Source organism: Anguilla rostrata, chromosome 8, assembly GCF_018555375.3.
Source record: "Anguilla rostrata isolate EN2019 chromosome 8, ASM1855537v3, whole genome shotgun sequence".
Classification (NCBI taxonomy): Eukaryota; Metazoa; Chordata; class Actinopteri; order Anguilliformes; family Anguillidae; genus Anguilla; species Anguilla rostrata.
Genome location: NC_057940.1, coordinates 20,817,355 through 20,836,185, shown reverse-complemented (window position 1 = coordinate 20,836,185; position 18,831 = coordinate 20,817,355). Strand labels below are relative to the sequence as shown.

At 39.2% G+C, this 18,831-nt stretch overlaps 1 protein-coding gene across 3 annotated transcripts; it reads left to right on the top strand.

Moving 5' to 3' along the window:
- The first annotated feature begins 500 nt into the window (after nt 1-500).
- Nucleotides 501-18,591, top strand: LOC135261091 (meiosis-specific coiled-coil domain-containing protein MEIOC-like). Of its 3 annotated transcripts, XM_064347002.1 has the most exons (9): nt 501-650; nt 4,726-4,847; nt 5,800-5,960; nt 7,723-7,821; nt 7,956-8,674; nt 8,780-9,777; nt 10,447-10,581; nt 11,435-11,615; nt 12,023-18,591. In XM_064347002.1, the coding sequence occupies exons 2-9, from the start codon at nt 4,806-4,808 to the stop codon at nt 12,334-12,336; spliced, it is 2,649 nt and encodes an 882-aa protein (XP_064203072.1). In that variant the 5' UTR covers nt 501-650; nt 4,726-4,805; the 3' UTR covers nt 12,337-18,591. The 3 variants fall into 3 exon arrangements, with proteins under 3 accessions (XP_064203072.1, XP_064203070.1, XP_064203071.1); XM_064347000.1 differs by having other exon boundaries at nt 7,956-9,777; XM_064347001.1 differs by lacking the exon at nt 4,726-4,847 and having other exon boundaries at nt 504-650; nt 7,956-9,777.
- The last annotated feature ends 240 nt before the right edge of the window (nt 18,592-18,831 follow it).

Sequence of the window (18,831 nt, the reverse complement as noted above, 5' to 3'; positions counted from 1 at the left end):
TGCCCAGCGGTGAGTAAATATTATTTAAAATACAGTAGACATATCAAACAGGGCTGTAGCAGTTGTCAAAGATCTGTGGTGACACACCTTGAAGGAGAGCAGGCTGATGTTAGCGTTAGGGCTGATCAACGTTGTTTCCTGTCTTCAGGCTTTTGGCAAATGCAAACATTTCACTGAAAAATGTTGTTTTTTGTGATTAATTACCTTATTTTTTTTACACCTGGAGGTTAAATCAATACTTGGTATTATTATACATGTAAACGCCGTTGTAAATTGCCATATGAAATTCAACACATCACCCTAAAACAAGTATTGCATCAACAATGTGAATGGTTCATCAACTCTTTTAACTGCCTAGTTTCATCATCAGAAAGGTGGATAAGCGGTGTTTATAGTCCACCAGAGCCCCGGACGCATTTAAAATAAAGTTCTTCTGCAGTGCAGTCTGCCCTGCTCTTCCACTTGGAATCGTCTTTCACCAATGATGTCATCGATGCGTGGAAATGCATTTCCTGTGTGAACAATCCTGAAGATTGCTGTAATAATGGCGCCCGAGACGATGGAAAGATAGGCAATGACTTTTTACCTAAATTAACAAGAAAAAAACGTCTCCCTCTTTACAGCACGAAAGGAGTGCAGTTTCCATGCAGGTTAGTTGGATAATCGCACATTTGAAAAGATATATATTGTTCGCTAGCTAGATAATTTCCCAAATCGTTATCTTCAATAGCGCAGTACTGCCTTGCCCCGGACGCTTCACATGCTTGCAACAACAAATGACGCTATTCAGTTAATCGTAGCCCGCTGATCAAAGTAGCGACTGGCGTGTAGTCGTTAGCTTGCAAGCTAGTAACGTTAGCTAACGTTATTCGTCTGTTTACTATAGATCGTGCCATTCACTGGCTTTGTATTAAGCGTTGGCTAGGTATTTCTCTGAATACGAACTATTGCATTGGCTATAGTTACACTGCAGTAGTGTCGTAGACCTAGATTAGAGACTTTAGCGCCAGCAATCAATCGCAGTGACGAGTTAAAACAATGTTGATCACTAGCTTGCTGACCTAGCTTGCAACGCTTGCTCGACAAGGCGCGCTGCAGCGTGGACAGTAGACTAGTGTATTGTTGCACACGTACAGTAACCAGGTAGCTAATATTAGCCCGTGGTACTGGACACTTTAAACAGTAAAAACGTGTTACAGTGACCCATTATTCGACCAGTTACTGTTAAGTAGACAATCGGTTGTCAACAGGTTGTCAAAGACGTCCACTTTCATCATTACCCGTGTCTAGATGTTTTATAGCAAAACTGCTATACGCTAGCTCAAGTAGTTAGCTTAGACTACCTGAGCTAGCCAGCTAACAATTTGAGTTCACTCATAAAACGTTTTGAAGCCATCCATGCAACTTAGGCTGCCTGGGTAACTAGCTATCGACGTTGGCTAACGTTTGTTAGTGGTTTGCTTACTCGTCCGTTTGTCGCATGCTATCTTATTATATAGACTAGCTGTAACGTTAGGAATGGCTAGTTATTACCTAGTTGTGTCGATAATTGGTAACGTTAAGTGAATAGGTGTTCCTAGTACTGTTTTTAAGGTGTGTTTATTGATGGCTAGATAATAGTGCTGCAGCTAAATAGTTTAACGTTATTATATATTTCTGGCGCCTGGAGCTGCTCCAGTTGGGCTCAATGCATGCTGCTGTTAGTCAATGTGGTGTTACGTTACTAACGTAACGTCGTTAGGCAAATTTCTGGGCTGGGTTCACGAAGGGGTCTCTTCCTTGAGGTTACGGAAGATACAAAATGTGTGAGGCTCGTTGTTTTTCGTATGCACCGATTTTCATCGAAAAATACCCGGGTTTGTAAAAAGGTGCTAATCGATTTAAACAGATTTTCACCCGGATTTTTGTTTCCGCCCATCAGTGAAGTTTGTTGTTTGTCCTGCTTTTGAGAGTAGGTAAACGGTTTCCTCTTGTGGTGAAATTGACCTTTTTTTTTTAAACGCCAGCTATATTCACTTGTATTTGTATGGACTTTATTAATATCAGATTGAACACAGACTACCCCCTAATTAATCAGGCAACTCTTTTGTACATTACAGTGCCCTGCATTCAATTCATGGTAATCTTGGAAAAAAATAGCTTTATTTTCCTGACTAAGTAGCAGAGGGTACAGTTGCCATATTTGATTGGGGTGGCATGTATGCCATCCTGCCAAGTTACGCCTTGGCGGGGGCATGCCCCATACCTATATAGCACCGAGAGTTTGGCACTTTTCAGGGTTCCCCACAGAAATAACCACAACAGCCACAGACCCTCAGCCCTTAAAAACATTCAATTCTGTACATTCTCACCCCATTTCAACAGACAGAATTCATAAACAACTTCACATGTCCACACAAAGCCCCAAACTAAGGGGATTTTGCGTTTTCTCACATGTCCACACAATAAAGCCCCAAACTAAGGGGATTTTGCATCTTCTTCTTCTTCTTCTCCTTCTTCTCCTTCTCCTCCTTCTCCTCCTCCCCCATACTTACTGTATTTACTGTGACTAGTTGACACGGTGTATGCATGTGACTAACTATATGCATTCTGGTAATCAAATCAAGTAAGTTTATTTTGGAAAAGTGTTTTGAAGCCAGGGAAATACAGTTTGTGGGCACTGCCATGTTGTACAAACTGGAGCCAGAGACTGCAGTAGGGAAAAGAGGGGGCCCTTTTATTAGACAAGTCTGGTTGTCCACTAAGCGCATGAGATTCAGTGATTCGGCGGTGATGCAATCTGTTCCTGATTCGTCCACAAAATATTACAGTCTTGTCCAAATAACACAATAACTTAACACATTGGCACATGGGGAGACATTAGATGAAGAAAAAACACCATTGGTGGATAATTTCTTTTGGGGAAAAAAATGATTGCCTTTGTATTTTGACTGTATTGCTACTGTTGGCTTACATCGAAATGGATGACTGAAACACCTATACTGGAGCCAACCACTCTGGTGCTAGTGGCCAGCATCTCTTGACAATACCTGGAAGTGAGCTCCAAAAACTCAGCCTGGTTTTGGCCACTTGGAGATGACAGACATACAGTGTGTGGCCAATCTGAAGAGCAGTTTTGAATGCCTTTTTCCTGTTGTTTACTTTTTCCGTCAATTTCCCTGGACTACATAGTCTTCTTTGCTTCTATCATAAGTTGTTAATTGTGGATTTGGTTAACATTTGTTCAAATTTGGCAGGCTGGCAAACTAATGATAAATCCATCAAGATGGAATGTGAGCGAGCTAGGGAGTTCAGATAATGTAAAAAATGTATATATATATATATACTTTTTTGTTTTATCCCATTCGACTGAACTTGGAGATTTCTCAAGCTTTTAATTGAAATATACAGTAGCCTATACTCAATGAAAAGCCCATTACCAGCCACCAAGCTGGGTAGCTGGCAAATTGTTCCTACAGTAGGAATGTGCAGCTGAGCATGCTAGTTAGCTAACGTGAAGATATTGCTAATTCTGTCACAAATGTTGGCAAGTTCGATTCCTAAATCAAAGCTGGTTTAGATGGAATACCTTGTCCTAGATTCCAAATTATTTCTACACCTTACGCTATCAACTATTGGTAAATTATTTGAATGCAGCATAGATTAGCATCATTCTATATTGGCCGTTGCATGTATCACATTCTCTTATCTGTTATATTGTTCCCTGTTGAAAAATGACAGAACACGGTGGCTCTCCGCAGGTGATTTCATTGCCTTTTTTTAGTTTTTTATTCTTGGATTTTATGTAGATGACAGATGTTCACTTCTTAAAAGTAAAATAACAGTAGTACAGCATCATCCCAAATCTGCTTGTCTCATTGGTTGGAAGAACAGGCAATCTCACCAGGGCATCACCATTAGTACAGTTATGAATCCCATTTTACAAGTTTGCTAATCTTTTGCTCAAGGTTAATTATACATTTTTTTGCAAAAGTTGAGAGGTTGCAAGAGGTTGATTTGAGAGCTTGTATTTATTGAGCCGTCTTTGCTCTAGTTGTACAAGTTTGCAGCTATTCTTGTGTGTGTTCTCACATAAATTTACAGATTTGTGTTTACAATTTTTCAATAGAAATACAGTAGATTTATGGCATATAGTGGTCAGTGAGCCTCTGGCATGCCTAATAGCCTACCGTTTTCCCCCAAGGCTGTTGTGTCTGTGGCCGCTTAGACATCTTAGATTTGACAGTGTTTCTCCAGAGACCTGAAGCCTTTTAGTCTGGGGAACAATGCCATTTTTTGTGATGTGTAAAAACTGATGATAAAGCCTGAGGATGTCCTAAAATGTACAACGTAACCCCTGGTCTACAATATTTGTTACTTTGACTCCGGCTGGCTGTGGCTCCTTCGTCTTGCTTTTTGGTTTTTATGTAAAAAAATAAAATAAAAATTTTAATTAAAAAAACTCACGAATATTTATGAACTAATGTACATAGTCAGATTTTAAAAAAGTGTATTTTACATAAATGGTTGAAGATTTTGTGAATCAAAGTGCATGAAGAAATCTAATCTGTAAATCACATTCGCAATAATATTCTGCATCAGTGCCTGTTTTGTGTGTTTATAGACTTTTGGCGTGATTGTGCCTTGCCCATGGACAAATAAGCTAGTTTTGCTTGCTTGTTCCATGGGATATTTTCTTCCTCGGTGTCTACACTGTTTTATTGGGGTATTCTCTGTCCTCAACAGGCTTGCTCCGCCTTGAATGCTCTGAGTGCTGCAATGGTACAGATTTGGAATGTGAATGGTCATATGGTTTCCATGAAAATATGGCTTACCAAGGTTCCTCTTACAACTATTTTAAACCACAGGTAAACTGGAGTCATTTGATTCAAAAGGATCCCTTTTTTAAGAGCATATTAGTTGATGTACCATCAACTAAATCCTATAATCATTGTAGTAAGCTTCAAAAGTGCAGCCTAAACTATTGTTACTTTTACCCTTTTCATATACAGTGCAGTCTTCCAAGTATTTGGACTGTGACAATTTTGTTGTTTCTGCTCTCTACTCCCAACACATTTGATTTGAAATTATACAATGAATACAGTGATACGGTACAGACTCTCAGCTTTAATTTCCAGGTATTTACATCCATATTGTGGGAACCACACAGTCCTTTTTATACATAGTTCCCTCCCCCCCATTTTGGACAATTGACTCCTCAGCTGTTTATTGGCCAGCTGTGCATTGTATCAACATGTCAAGAGTTTATTCTGTGTGGAATTTTCATTTGTTTGATACATTGAAATTTGTTTGGTTAAGCAGGCATTTGTGTTGAGGGAGGTTATGATCCTGGACATGTATAGTTTTACCTGTTATACGCATGTGATCTCACAGTATTTCATTTCAAACTGAAGCACAAATTCAGTTTTGCATTTTCACCTAGATAATTGCATTTCTGGCCCTTCATTTCTTCCTAAATTGTGAATGTAATGTAATTAAAGTTAGTATTGTAAATGGCAAATGGTAGATGTGTGATCTCTTGAATGTCACAATGTCCTAAGAATGACAACTTTTGTACTTTGTGTCAGTAGAAGGTTTCAATGTTTAATATATGATACTTTTTTGAGGATGATTTTGCAATATGCAGTGTATGATCTTGGATGGTTTGTGGCCAAACAGATTTTGACACCCAGAGTGTATAAAATGAGCCTTTTTTTCTTAATTGACGCATGTTTTCTGTCAGCCACTTGACTTTTTCTTAGTTTATAACAGCAGTCTCATTGTTTTTGTCCCCCTGACCGACTTTGTGCTTGTATGAAGGTCACTCTGAAGGAAAGCATGGACTCCCAGCTGCTGCCGTCCAAAGTGTTCAGTGATGGCTCCGCCCTGACCCTGGACCCTGCTCTATTGTACAGTTCCTGGTCAGTGTTCACTGATGATGTCAAGCCTGCTGCCACCTTCCCTGATGGAAACCTGTCCAGGTAAGGAAATGGCAATAAAGGAATTGGCATGGCAAGTATGCCAACTAGCAGATTAGTTTGGAGCTGCATACCCCATATCTGTACGGTGCCAAGAGTGTGCCATTTTTCAGGCACACAGCTATTGTTGTAAACAATTTGTTTTCAGCGAGGTGTATGGACAGCCGGCTTTAGATAAGCCTGCATTGTAAATTACAATAAAGGGATCATGACCCTGTAAAATTCATGCAGACAACAGAGCCAGACAAAATAAAAGGCAGTGCATCTGGGCAGTGATAATAAATGAGTGTTTGTAAAGTTTACCTGGAATTTATGTCTACAAAAAGGCCACAGTGTATGGAAAATGGAAGTTTCAAGCGACAAAAAGCATCTCTACTTGCAAGCTCGTACTGAACTGTGCACATTTTGTACTGCTTTTCTCCCCATTTTCTCACAAATTTGTATTAATACCCAGTCGTATACACCCAAGCTCATGCTGTAATTTCTGCAGCTGTTTTAGGACCATGGAGACTAGCATGCACTTTCCTCTGAACCATGTCATGTTGAACAGCTGCTTTCCCCAATTTCATGGCAACCTTTATTCTAAGCTTGCACAATGTGTAAAAAGTTAATCAGCCGTGGACTTTTGTACTGTGTTCTGTAGCATTGGAAATAGCTGTTTGAACTAAATATAAAAATAACTTAGGGTTTGGAAATGTACATTTTGTGGTAAAGCATACTTTATAAGTGGCTTAGATTTTTATTTATATTTTGCAACAAATCCTTAAAGGCATACTATGCATGATTTTTCCATTGAAAATATGAAAATATAAAATAACCATGGTATGCACTGGAAATCTTTGTCTTTACACATTCTTGCCAAATTCCTGCACCTTTATCTGTATTTGTTATGCTAAAATATGTTTGGGATGTTTCTAGATATCTGGCTGTTTTCTGTGGGGAGTGGTGTGTGTGGCTCCAGAGCTAGCGAGCTAAGAAGTCCAGATACAGCGAATCAAAAGACTAGCCGACAGGGCTTGTTCCAAGAACTAGAGTTAACCTTGGAATTGCATTTCCTAGGTGATGTCAGCTGACATTCGCCATGCAGATTAAAAGCAATGCTGGATTGTTGGATTTCTTTCTGTTGGGCATGTACGTAATGTTACTGACAGTGTGAAGCTGGTGACAATAAGGACTTTCACGAGGGTCTGAATTTCCTAGTTTAACGTTCCAACGCTAAAACCACTATTATGTTCAACGTAATGGAATTAATTAATCTATAATAGAATCTGCCTTCTTATTTTCGCTCACAGTCGCTCATTTCATGGTACTAACGTTACCCCTAGCTATCCAGCTAGCTACGTTAGTTGGAGTAACTTACTCGGCATGAGTGGCTGGGGTTCAAGACAGAAGGGGAGACTTCTTTGATTGTAAACACAGGCAAAGAAATCCTGCATAGTATGCCTTTGAATGTTACAGCCATTGATGGTAGCAAACAGAAAATGCAGCTTTCTAGACTGCTTGTTATCTCGGGGCCAGTGGCTATGGCCCACCGGTGATAAAATAGTTAATAGCTTAATATATGTCCTCTTTTCTTTATGCTACAATGGAATTATTTGGAATTGTTTATTCTTTTTCCAATGCAATATTGTAAGTTGCTTTGTGAGCATTACTTTCATCATAAAATAGTTATGCTCTTGCTTTAACTGGCTGCACATGTCTTATACAGATCACTGCCATATTGGGTATGTGATGAATTAAGTACATTTTCTCAATTCTTCTATAGGCCCAAAGTCAACATGACATATTCTGGAAATGGCCCCGATGTATTTGAAATGGTCTCCAGTATCCTTGAAGAACCAAATCCTGAACATCTTGGATATTGGTATGTGTGGAATGCTCATTGATGATTTCTTTTAAGCTTCACTTAACTTTTCTTGATAGGCCTACAAGTGAAACAAATGTTGAAAGGATGTAACACATAATATGATATAACAAACAGTTTATTTTTCTGCACAGGAATTCATCTTCCAAGCTGTTTCCTCTTTGGGCTGCAGACAATGACCACACGAGCCAACAGGAGAAGATGGTGCAATTTGGAAATGGCTCTTCTGATGTGATTGATACTAGTAGCTTTTATCAGGATGCTTTTCAGAAGATAGAGGAAGATCACATGGACAGCATCTACCATGGTTTTCAAGGCCTTGACCTTATGGACTCCTGGCTTGTGGGTGATAAAAAATATCCACACCCCGCCAGCCTGGACTCCTCACATTTCCCTCGCAGTTCTTGCAATCAAGATACCCTGCTTAAAGGACCCTCATTTAGTCCCAGGGATGACTTTGGATTCAACAAAAGAGAGTGTGACCAATGCATGCAAGATGGCAGTCAGGATGTCCTTAATGGAAGCTTTGAGAAGGTACCAGGTGAGTTTGGAATGTATGCATTTCATAACCGTAGCAACAGCAACAACAAACGACTGCAAAAGGAGTTCAAAGTGGAACAGGGCAGAGATAAATTCTCAAAATGTGGAAGTTCCATGGAACAGACAAGGTTCGCATGTGAACGAAGCAGCCCTCCTCATAGTGAGAAATGGCCTCACACAAGCCAGCAAAGGCAGTACCCCTTTCGAGGTTATGAGGACTATAATGCCCATCCACCACAGCGGAAGACCTCCCCATCTCAGAGTCACTATGGCATTCAACATACCAAGGTGAATGGAAGGATCTGGAAGACAGGTGAACATCTCAGTCCAAATCTGCGAAATAATTATCTGTCGAGCAGAAAACTTTATGGCCGGTGTCAAACTAATGCTGTTGACTCTTCTTGCGATTTCACCGCAGCTGAAAAGTTAGAGTTCCGAAATGGGGATTATCTGCACCCAGGAAAAAGTGCCCTGGTCTGGTCTGAAGGGGATGCGTTGAGCCCTTCTTGGAAGTCCAGCTTGCAGAATGGGAAGAGCAGCAGCCCAGGTCACAGCCCACAGGTGTCCTTGTCAGGTTTGTCAAACACATCCTGCAATGGAAACCTTACCAAACACCTGCTGACTCCTAGCCCCAAGCCATCTTACCGCTCCCAAACCTCCCCAATCTCGGTGGGGGGAAGGCAAGAACGCAGAGCCAAGCCAGGAGAGAGTCATCCTGATGCGTGGCCCCAAGGTATGACTCCTGGAAACGTAAACCTGAATACACCTGGCTGTCATTCCAGATCGGATCCCTCAGTCACCAAGTACCACCACAGCCAGCATGGTTACCCATCCAGCTGGTCAGCAGCCTCAGCCGGTGAGGATCCCGACAAGTACCTTTATAACCGGACCAAGCATAGCCCAGATGGCCGTGATGATGGCAAGGGGGTGAGGAAGAACAAGGACTGGCTCCCTCAGTCTGATGCATATGGAGGCTCCAGCCGGCACCAGTACAGCAACAACAACAACTACTGGCGCAAACAAGACCAAGAAAAGAGCTGTGCTTCTGACCTGAGCTCTGCTCAGTTTTCATCCCCTTTCCAGCTCATGATGGGAGACCTGAAGCAGAACTCCAGCCTGGCCCAGCTTGGCCTGCATGGTGGTGGAGGTGGAACTAGTGGAGGCTTCCCATTGCCTCAGTGTGGATTCCCCTTCCCTGACCTGATGGAAATGCTCCAGAGTGAAGATTTGAGCCACCTCAGCCCTTTTGTCAGTGAACTGTTCAATGGTGATGTGCCGCCCCCTTACTTTGGGTTCCCTCCACTCTTTAACAAGTACAGGCCTATGAGGAACCGCAGCGGCCCAGCCAATGAGCTCCATGTGCAGCTGGAGCTGTGCTATGAGCAGTGGAGAACCCTGGAGAAGGAGAGGAAAAAGGTAAAATCTCATGCTTTTTTACTTTTGACCTTGGCTTTGCAGCTTAGATAAGTATGTTTGATGGTTCTCAAGGGCTTTTGGCCATTTTAGAAATTTCGGAAATTTCCTACATTCTAGTGAGTAACTAGCCTAGTCTTGAAGACCATAAGGGTCTCCACTTCGAGTGCAAGTCCTTGAGAACCATCCCAGGCATTAAATGAACAAAAGACATCCTTATCATAATGAAATAAACAAATTCTAATTCTTCAGATCTCTTATAAAAAGTTCATATTAAGTAGCTTCTATAGCTCACTAGATCAGTCCCCTTTAAAATCAAATGACTCATTTTGTTGAGAGAATAACTGTCTTAGGCTCTTTGTAAGTTTTCTAGAGCATCTACATATTTATCTTACAGTGTGGTGCCCAGGACTAGACACATGACCTTATGGAGATAAATCTAATGCATAGTGGTTTTAGCTAGTCTAGGTCTTGCCATTAGTAGGTTAGTGTACTGCCAACAGGTGGTTTCCACTCAGCTTGCTTCTTACAAAGCATGGATGAGCTCTAACTAGTATGTTTTATGTGTGTTGCCCTCATCCTTGCCATGGAAGCCTGTGTATAGCATTGCTAGTGAACTATGATGTTCGTAATCATTCTGTTCGTCTGAGCCTTCTATGATTTTGTTTTCAGACTGAGGCAAATTTAGCCAGAAACTTTCCTGGGAGGAGAGTTTCAAGCTCCAACAACACTCCCATTCCCTGTCTCCCAGCCAATCCGTCCAGAGTGGATCGTTTGATTGTGGACCAACTGAGAGAGCAGGCTAGGGTGAGTTCTGTCTATGAGTTATGTGAGTGCTCTCCATATGATGCGACTAAACTTCTGTTATTAACGTGTAAGTTAAAGGTACACAAACACAGAATAGAATTTTATAAATATGATTTTTTTCATTTTTCATATTGTCTTTAGTAATGCTTATAGTAGTCTTTTTTATTTTTTACTTTCATGTATTTGTATTTTCATTCATGTACATTCATGTTGTTACATTGATGGATGTTTGATGGGCAAACTAACATTAATTAAAGTTGCACGCTTTTGTTATCTCCAAACATATGTTCGTTATTAACAACAACAAAAAAAACCATTTGGTTTACGTACCACACTGTAGTGCATGGATGAGCCTGGCAGTCTTGGATCAAATCAAGACCTGTGGACTGCACATGAAAGGTCTTTTTTCAGCCCCGCTCTGTGTGAGCTTAGCTCTAGTCTGCGACGGAAACGAAGCCACTGTGACACTGTGTTTTTTGGAGAACCGTGGATGTCTACATTCTCCCAGGTCAACAGTGGGGTTTCACACATGAACGTAGTCTGTGGTTGCAGAAAATTGTCCGATCAGAATTATGGTGGAATTTGCACATGCTCGGCCCCATGTTGAGTGTCAAATGAAAATAAAATAAATAAAAAATTTTAAACACCCCTGCAAATTGGTGGTTATTTTTCCCAAGCTGAAGCAACATTTGTAAAGTGTTGGACTTCGCTTACCAAAAAGTTATGTGATCTATAAGGAGTAGCACTTATGAAACCTCATTCAACTATAAGATTAAATATGTGGAAATATAATATTAAAATGTTGTAGCCTATATTTGGACTTGCCTAGAGTCATAATTGTTCATTTCTGAAGGTTGTGGTATTGGTTGGAAAGATGGAACGGATGCGCAGTGCTCCAGTCCACGCTAATATCACCACTACTCTGGAGCGCCACCTGGAGGCCATCCGTTTCACCCAGCAACGCCGTAAAGATGAGATCGTCAACACCGCCAACCGCCAGAGACAGGGAGCCCCCAGATACAGTGATGACAAAGGTATGAAAAAACTCATTGGTTTAAACTAGTCGGTGATATAAGACCTGTGAGCAGTAAAAAAAGAGTGTTTTTGGATAGCAATAATTCTGCTTTTCATAGTCATGAAGTGAGTGGAGTGATTAAATGAAGCAGAGTCTAACCGGTCAAGCAAGCCTGTTCTAATTGCAGCAAGGCTGGGGTCAGTTCCATTTCATTTCTGTCAATTCTGGAAATTGAAACTCATGAGTGAAAAAATCATATATTTTATGAGCTTATTTTAATTAACTTAATTCAGTTTTGTTTATTGATTTGAATGACTTTAAATGGAATTTATGGAGTCAAATGGAAATTACTAGCCCTGGTCAGTACATCATGCCAGCCTTACTAACACTCATTCTTTTCGGTTCGGTCACGGCATCCATTTGCAGATGTCCTCGCCCTGGCAGCGGCAATCAAAGAGCTGGCTACACTGACCAGAAAGGCCCGCACGGCGCTGTGGTGCGCCCTGCAGATGACCCTGCCCAAGGGCGCACTGGGGACCGGGGCGCGGCATGCGGAACTGGAGCGGGCCCTGCTGGAGCTCTGCAACCCAGGAGAGGGCGAGCCACAGGGCCCAGGGGCTGGCGACACCCAACACCCAACAGGCCCGTTGAGCGACAAGGAGAAAGCCGGACCCAGAGGAGGTAGGGAGGCCAAGGCGGAGATGGAGATCAGGACCGCCAACGATCCGAGGACAGAGTGAGGCTGTCGCTGGATATCTACACACATTTCAGCCGACTTGGAGACGAGAGAATGCATCAGGATGACTTTATGTGTATGTTTTTCAGTCTCAGAATTTACATTATGTTCACGTTCCTGATGTTTGAGGCAAAACTAGAATAAGGCCATTTTAATCATTGCATATCCTCACCGAATGTTCAGTTTTTGGTTGCTAGAGCTATTTCTTGCAATATCTTATGTTCAGTTAATAGCTAATTATTTATTTTCTGCACTTGTTTTTGTGTTGTGTTTCCTTGTATGTTCAGTGGCTTTGTAGCTGTAGATAGTTGCAATTAACACTTATCCCACAAATCTGAAGTTCTAGATGTTCAGTGGTAAATTGCATCTAATTTAGTCTTTATCTGTAAAGTCTGTGCTGAATCCACTGTGACGTGCCAAAAACAAAATCTTTTGGAATGTAATGTAAATACCAGGAACACCTTGGTTTTAACTTGACACACCATTTGTTTTGTTTATTCATTTGTACCTTTCCTCAGCCTGTGAGATTGCCCAGGAACAGCAGACAATCTCTGCTGTCATGTTCTGTGTAGTAATATTTCGCATGGTCCACACAGACAAAGCTCACAGTAGTATTCTTAGTGTAAATGGCCTACAAAGAAATGCAGAAATAGTAAATAGCTACCAATATGTGCTTGTGAGATCTTACAGGGGTATTATTGACTTTGATGTGGGACTACTTTAGATAATGGTTAAAGCATTTATTCTCAGGATTAGTACTTTGACTTACTAACACCATTTGGTAAGTTAATGAAAAAACTATATGACTTATTAAGCACTTAAATCTATATTTTATTATGTTGAAGAAATATCCAGAAGTATTGCATATTTATTTTAATAATTAATATTGTGTTAAATCATTTAATATAACATTTAATGGATTTTGTTATTCAGAGTTTCTTATTAGATGAGATTGAACTATTTACTCAGGAAATTCTTATATTTAGATTTTGGGTTATACATGCAAGGACTTTTTCAGAAATCTAACTATACTAAGTTACCAAAGCTGTTACTGTTTGCTTAATAACTGATCGTTAATGCATTACTTGTTTGTTACATATTCTGCTGTAGCAGTATAAGCTAAACAAATAGTCTTTGTACAATAGCTTAGACAATCACTAAGTTTCTATGTCTTAAACTACACAATTTGAATGTAGAAAATAACCACAAATTTGTTTCCGCACACATTTCACGATGAAACATTTTAACACTAACAATAGTGTCATGTAGGCTTTTGTTTTGTAATTGTATTGCTTTAGGTTTGCTGGATTTAAGTAAAGATATCTGATATATATATAAGCAGAAAATATTAAAAGGCTGAAATGTTCACAGAGATAAAACCTCTTGTTTGTAACTTCTGCCATTCTAGTTAAAGAGCAAAGCACTTTTTTTCTTAAGATAGGCTACCTTTACTAGTGTAAAATCAATGTAACCTGCCTAAAAATATACCTGTATCTATTCTTCTCTTCACTGAATCATATGGCCATGATAAAAGTGAGGACAGCTGTCTGTTGTAATGAGAGATCCCTGATTGTTTTGGTTAGAAGCGGTATCTGGTGCAAAACTAGATGCCACCCTATTTGCCCACTCGATTTATAAGTGAGTCAAGGTAAGTGATTAGGTGTAGTCTGTTGGCCTGTAATTACACCAATGATGAACATGAGTATGCTGGCCATTGTGTGCAACTATAAATGTGACAATTATAGTACTGTATAACTAGATAAAGCGTCCACTACCTCTTTTGTTTTTTTCTATAGGTAATTGTCTTTGGAAAGAAAATCTTAATCATATTATTGAGTTTAAAACATTGAATCCCTCCATTAATATGCTGTCATGATTCATGTTCAGTCTGTTCTGTTTAAATATAATCTGAAGGCTTTAATTGCATTTAGTATCATGTTGACATTCAGCACCATGTAAAATGTCTTGAATGACATCCATTACCACTACCGACATTTATTTAAATACAAAACTGCTTTTGCGGATTTATACGCAAGTGAAACGCGTATTGTTATAGATCGTGGAAATGGCAAGTACCGTAGGAAGCCCACTCTTTAAGTTGCCTTTTATTCAAACTGGAATATAATCATCTGAATTTATACTGTGATCTCAATGTGTACTGTGCCATTAGGCTGTTTTGTCAGTAACATTTGTCATTTTTTCACTTGTGATGAAGATGCTATGGCTTAGCACAGTTTGGTTTATACACTACAAGTTTTATACGTAATATTGTTGGTTCTGTTGTGTAGTTTGTTAGACTTAGTTTACATTGATGTTTTTTATTGTTATAATTATCCATTTGTAGCCAGAAAGATAAATGAATGTATTGGATCCTGTGGTCATGTAGATCAGGGTGGTGTGTGCGTATGTTTGTGTTTCAGTATGTATTTTGATAATTATGATTGGACAGAATTGATTTTAATTGGTTTTTGAGTGCATTTTACTATAAGGTGTATGTGCCTTTTCAGTATTCCCAAAATGGTACACTTTATGTGGACATTACGCTTTTTTGTGTTTGTGTGAATATATTTTCTATTCAATACAAAATGATTGCAGTTTTATTTTGTATTTTATATAGTACCCCAGTTTGATGTGTGCTTAGTGAAATCGTAGACAATATGTAGCATGTTGAATTTCTTTTGAAAAAGAAACAAGTTAAAGTTGATCTTTATGTGCATGTGTTATTGCAACAGACCTAGGGGTTGCTGTAGTCAAATGGATGACGCAAGCACTTTCCTGCAGGAAACATGTCTTTTTAGTGGCATGTTTTTATATTTTGAATTCTTACAAGAATAACTATCCTATTGGGAACAAATGGATGCCTTCTCACAATTTATAAATTTGTTTACACCTCTTTTGCTTAGGTGGGTTGGGTATTACTGGATGTGTGTAGTGGTGAGCAATTTGATTCCATTAGTCAGTCTGCATTAAAAAGTTGTTTTTATTTTAATATAGATGGGTTTGTCCCAGTCATACGTTGAGAAGTGGAACTTGAAACTGCTGGGTTAAAGCGGCAATTTGACTGAAATAATGAAATAAGTTGCCATTTTTATTTTATTTTATGCTTAGCTCTCACACTTGCTGAGGTAAATTAATGTCAGCATCAGTGGAGAAATGTTTTTGTTTAAAGCCAGCATATCCCATATGAGAGTACATTTTTAAGGCGCAACAGAAGGACTCTTGCTCTGTTTTTGCTGAAGTTATTGTCCGTTTTCTTTGAAGCTCTTTCTATTGAATTGGAGTGTAAGGCTCTTTTGATTTTGACCAACTGTGAAAAGAGGATCAACTGCCTCTCCATGGCAGGTTTTCTGCTTCTATTTTTGAAAACCAGAGAACTCTGAACAAAAACAATGACCTGTTTTTTGCAAGCAGTTGCAAAACATGTTCATATCTTTCGGGCCTTTGTTTATTCTGAACTATCCTGTTTGAAATTAGGCCTTTGCAGTGTAGCCATTCTCTGGATTTTACTTGAATGGTCATGGACAAGTATTTGGCAGTAATTGTTCTGCAGTCCAGTCTGTGTTCTGTGTTTTCATACTTAAATATGAAGTGGCAGTATGCATATGGCTTCTTATTCTTGTTATTGCCATACAAGCAACAAATTAAGAAATGTGGGGTGTAACAATGATATGGTTTTTTGAGACTTCAATACTGTTTTTAAAATGTTGGTGCAGTTGTACTTTTGAGTTGGCTTCATAAATGTGCCAAGAATGAGATAAAGAGTGGATCTGAGCACAGGGAAAGAAATAACTGTTGTGATGGTTCTGTTGCACTTAATACATTTGAATACAAACTGGCCACTGCCTGTGTGTCTCCTAGTTTGATTGAATTGATTCATTTTAGGACATGGGATCTCATATGTACATTATGTTATGAAGGACAGTCCAGGGACATGTGACTTGTGATGTTAAGCACATTACGACTGAAGAAACAATCCCAATTTTCCTATGTAGTGTATGTAGCATTGCGCAAAGTCCACATTTTTCTCTTTTCAAGTAGTACATTGAGTACAAATTGGGTTTAGCTTTCAGGAGAATGCTTGTTATACCCCTGACCTGGCAACCCTTTTACAGGTAATACTTCTATCAGGATAATCAGCATTTAATGGAATATAAAAGTGGCATGGAATGTATTTATGCAATAATATTCACAAAAAATGGTAACAAACTGATTAGTATGTATGTCATTTTTGAATGAGACCATTACTTGATTTTTCAGATTTGTCTTCATTCCTTATCCAGCCAGAGGCAGCAGGAATGTATTGGCTAACACCAAGCCTTTGCACATGCCATGCTTCATAATAAGAAAGGGAATTCAAATGCAGACTAAATCTTAAGCAATGCATTTTACAACATAAAAAGGAGACAAAAGGTGTTCTTTCAGCACTGTGACCAGCAGAGGGTGGGGTGAACAGACAAACTGGCATGTGTTTGTTTCTTCTCTCTTTGCATTCTGCTCACTGTGGACCACTGTGGTGTTTTTGAAGAGATTAGGAAATAAGGATTTTTTATGTTGTTATTTTATTTCTGGAAGTCATGTCATTGAAACTAGGCCAAAATAGGAAATTGCCAAGAAAATATGTTGTTAAAGATAGTTAAATTGAGTTTTTTCTTTGTTCTTTTTCGCTTGTATATACGTAGATGATTTTATGTTCTGTATGACTTCGCTGGTGGAGTGATTGTAGATGCTTTGCTGTTTAAGAATTCCTTTTTTTGCAAATTTGGGAGACCATTGCGCTCAAATTCTGTACTACCTGCACTACTGAAGTGAACATTCAGGTACCCACATTTAGACCTTTAGACCCTGCAACTGAGGAGTAAGGCAATACCTTAAAATCAAGTTTACGAGATGCACTTGTGTGTCAGCAAACACGCTATTTGAGATGGTATACGGGGGTGGGTAGGGTGTGATTGGTTTGCCCTCAGACCAATCACAGTCAATGTATTCTGTGCTATGTAGTTTGTATCCTGACATTTAATTTTCCTCCAGCAAGTATTGAAACCTATTAGGAAAAAGGAATGCCTGCTACCACACTAAAGAACATGTAATCAGGTTTTTTAGTCTGTCAGATTCATTTTGCATCATGTTCACTGTAGTTCATTGCCTGTGATACTTGTACAGTGGAAACATTTGTCTTATCATTGTCCCTCAATTTCACCATCACATTTCAAGGTATTCAATTCAAAACAGGACCTTAAAAATCAACAATGAAGTGTTGCTTTCTGTTTTAGTTTAGCTGCATTTTGTTTTCCAGAAAAGTGTTTTTTTTATATTTGATACTTTTTTTCCTTTTTGAGTGTTTGAGTAAAACCCTAATGAGCTCACCTGTCCAGGTAAATACTGCATATCATCTTCAACCTGTAGCCAGTGTTAGTAGTGTGGGAATAGTTACTGGAGTAACTCAGCCCATTGTAGTGTTGCAGTGAAGTTAATAATGGGATACTATGATTTACTGTAATGTGTATCAGAACAAGGAATACTGCGATGTGGAAGGTTCCTAATTAATACTGATTATTGATTATATGGCTTAATTCCCATTTTATGCATCCTGGTTTAAAGAACATGTATTTGTTGATGGTGAATTTACTGTGTGTTAATAAACCTTGACCAGTAATTAACAAATAAAGATACAAAATGGGGAAGAGAAACCACTTGTGGATATATTTTGAATAGGCTGTATCCACAAGATCATGCTTTGGATATTTTGATGTTATGTTGAGACCAAGTACTTCGGTTTTGAAGCTGTTTTAAGAAAAAAAATTTTTAATTGTGTATGAGTGGAAAACTAACCAGAATTTGGAAAATGTGCTATATCTTCATATTCTCATGCAATTTTTTGTGCAAAATATCGTTAAATAGCTGTAAAATACTTAATCCACATTGGCCTCCTCATGTCCATTTCACTCTGCTGTATTGGTTTACTTGCATGAAGAGCTTAACGTTGAGCATCATTGTACACTATGCCTTCTAACTCTTGCCTGAGCTTTCATTTCCTATTTTGGTAAATAGTTTTTGTTCTGATCCTGTCACACATGTCTCCCCCGCTAAACTCTATAGAGCCTGTGTGGTGGTTCACAATTTGATTCCAGTGCTGAATTTCTGTTTTTATTTTGTTGGGTTGCAGAGATTCGTTGAATACTAAGAAACATGGTTAAAGATGTTGAAAGTAATTTAGAAGATTTACTGACAAAAATAACAAATAAAAAAATGTATTACTTGAGCCTGTCGTCCGTTTCCTTTTATTCTGCCCAAATAATGAAGAACTGTCGCTGCGATTTTGTCTTGTTATGCTCATAATTTTGTTGCCACCTCTTTCTGTGCATACAGAGCTCAAGATTCCGGAAGGTTCTGCCAGCATAATATCACTTATAGTTTTTTTGTTTTTTTTTACCTCTGTGATTACACTCACACTCATTTCTTCCCAACCCTGTGTCCCCTGCTCAGGGATTCCACTGATATG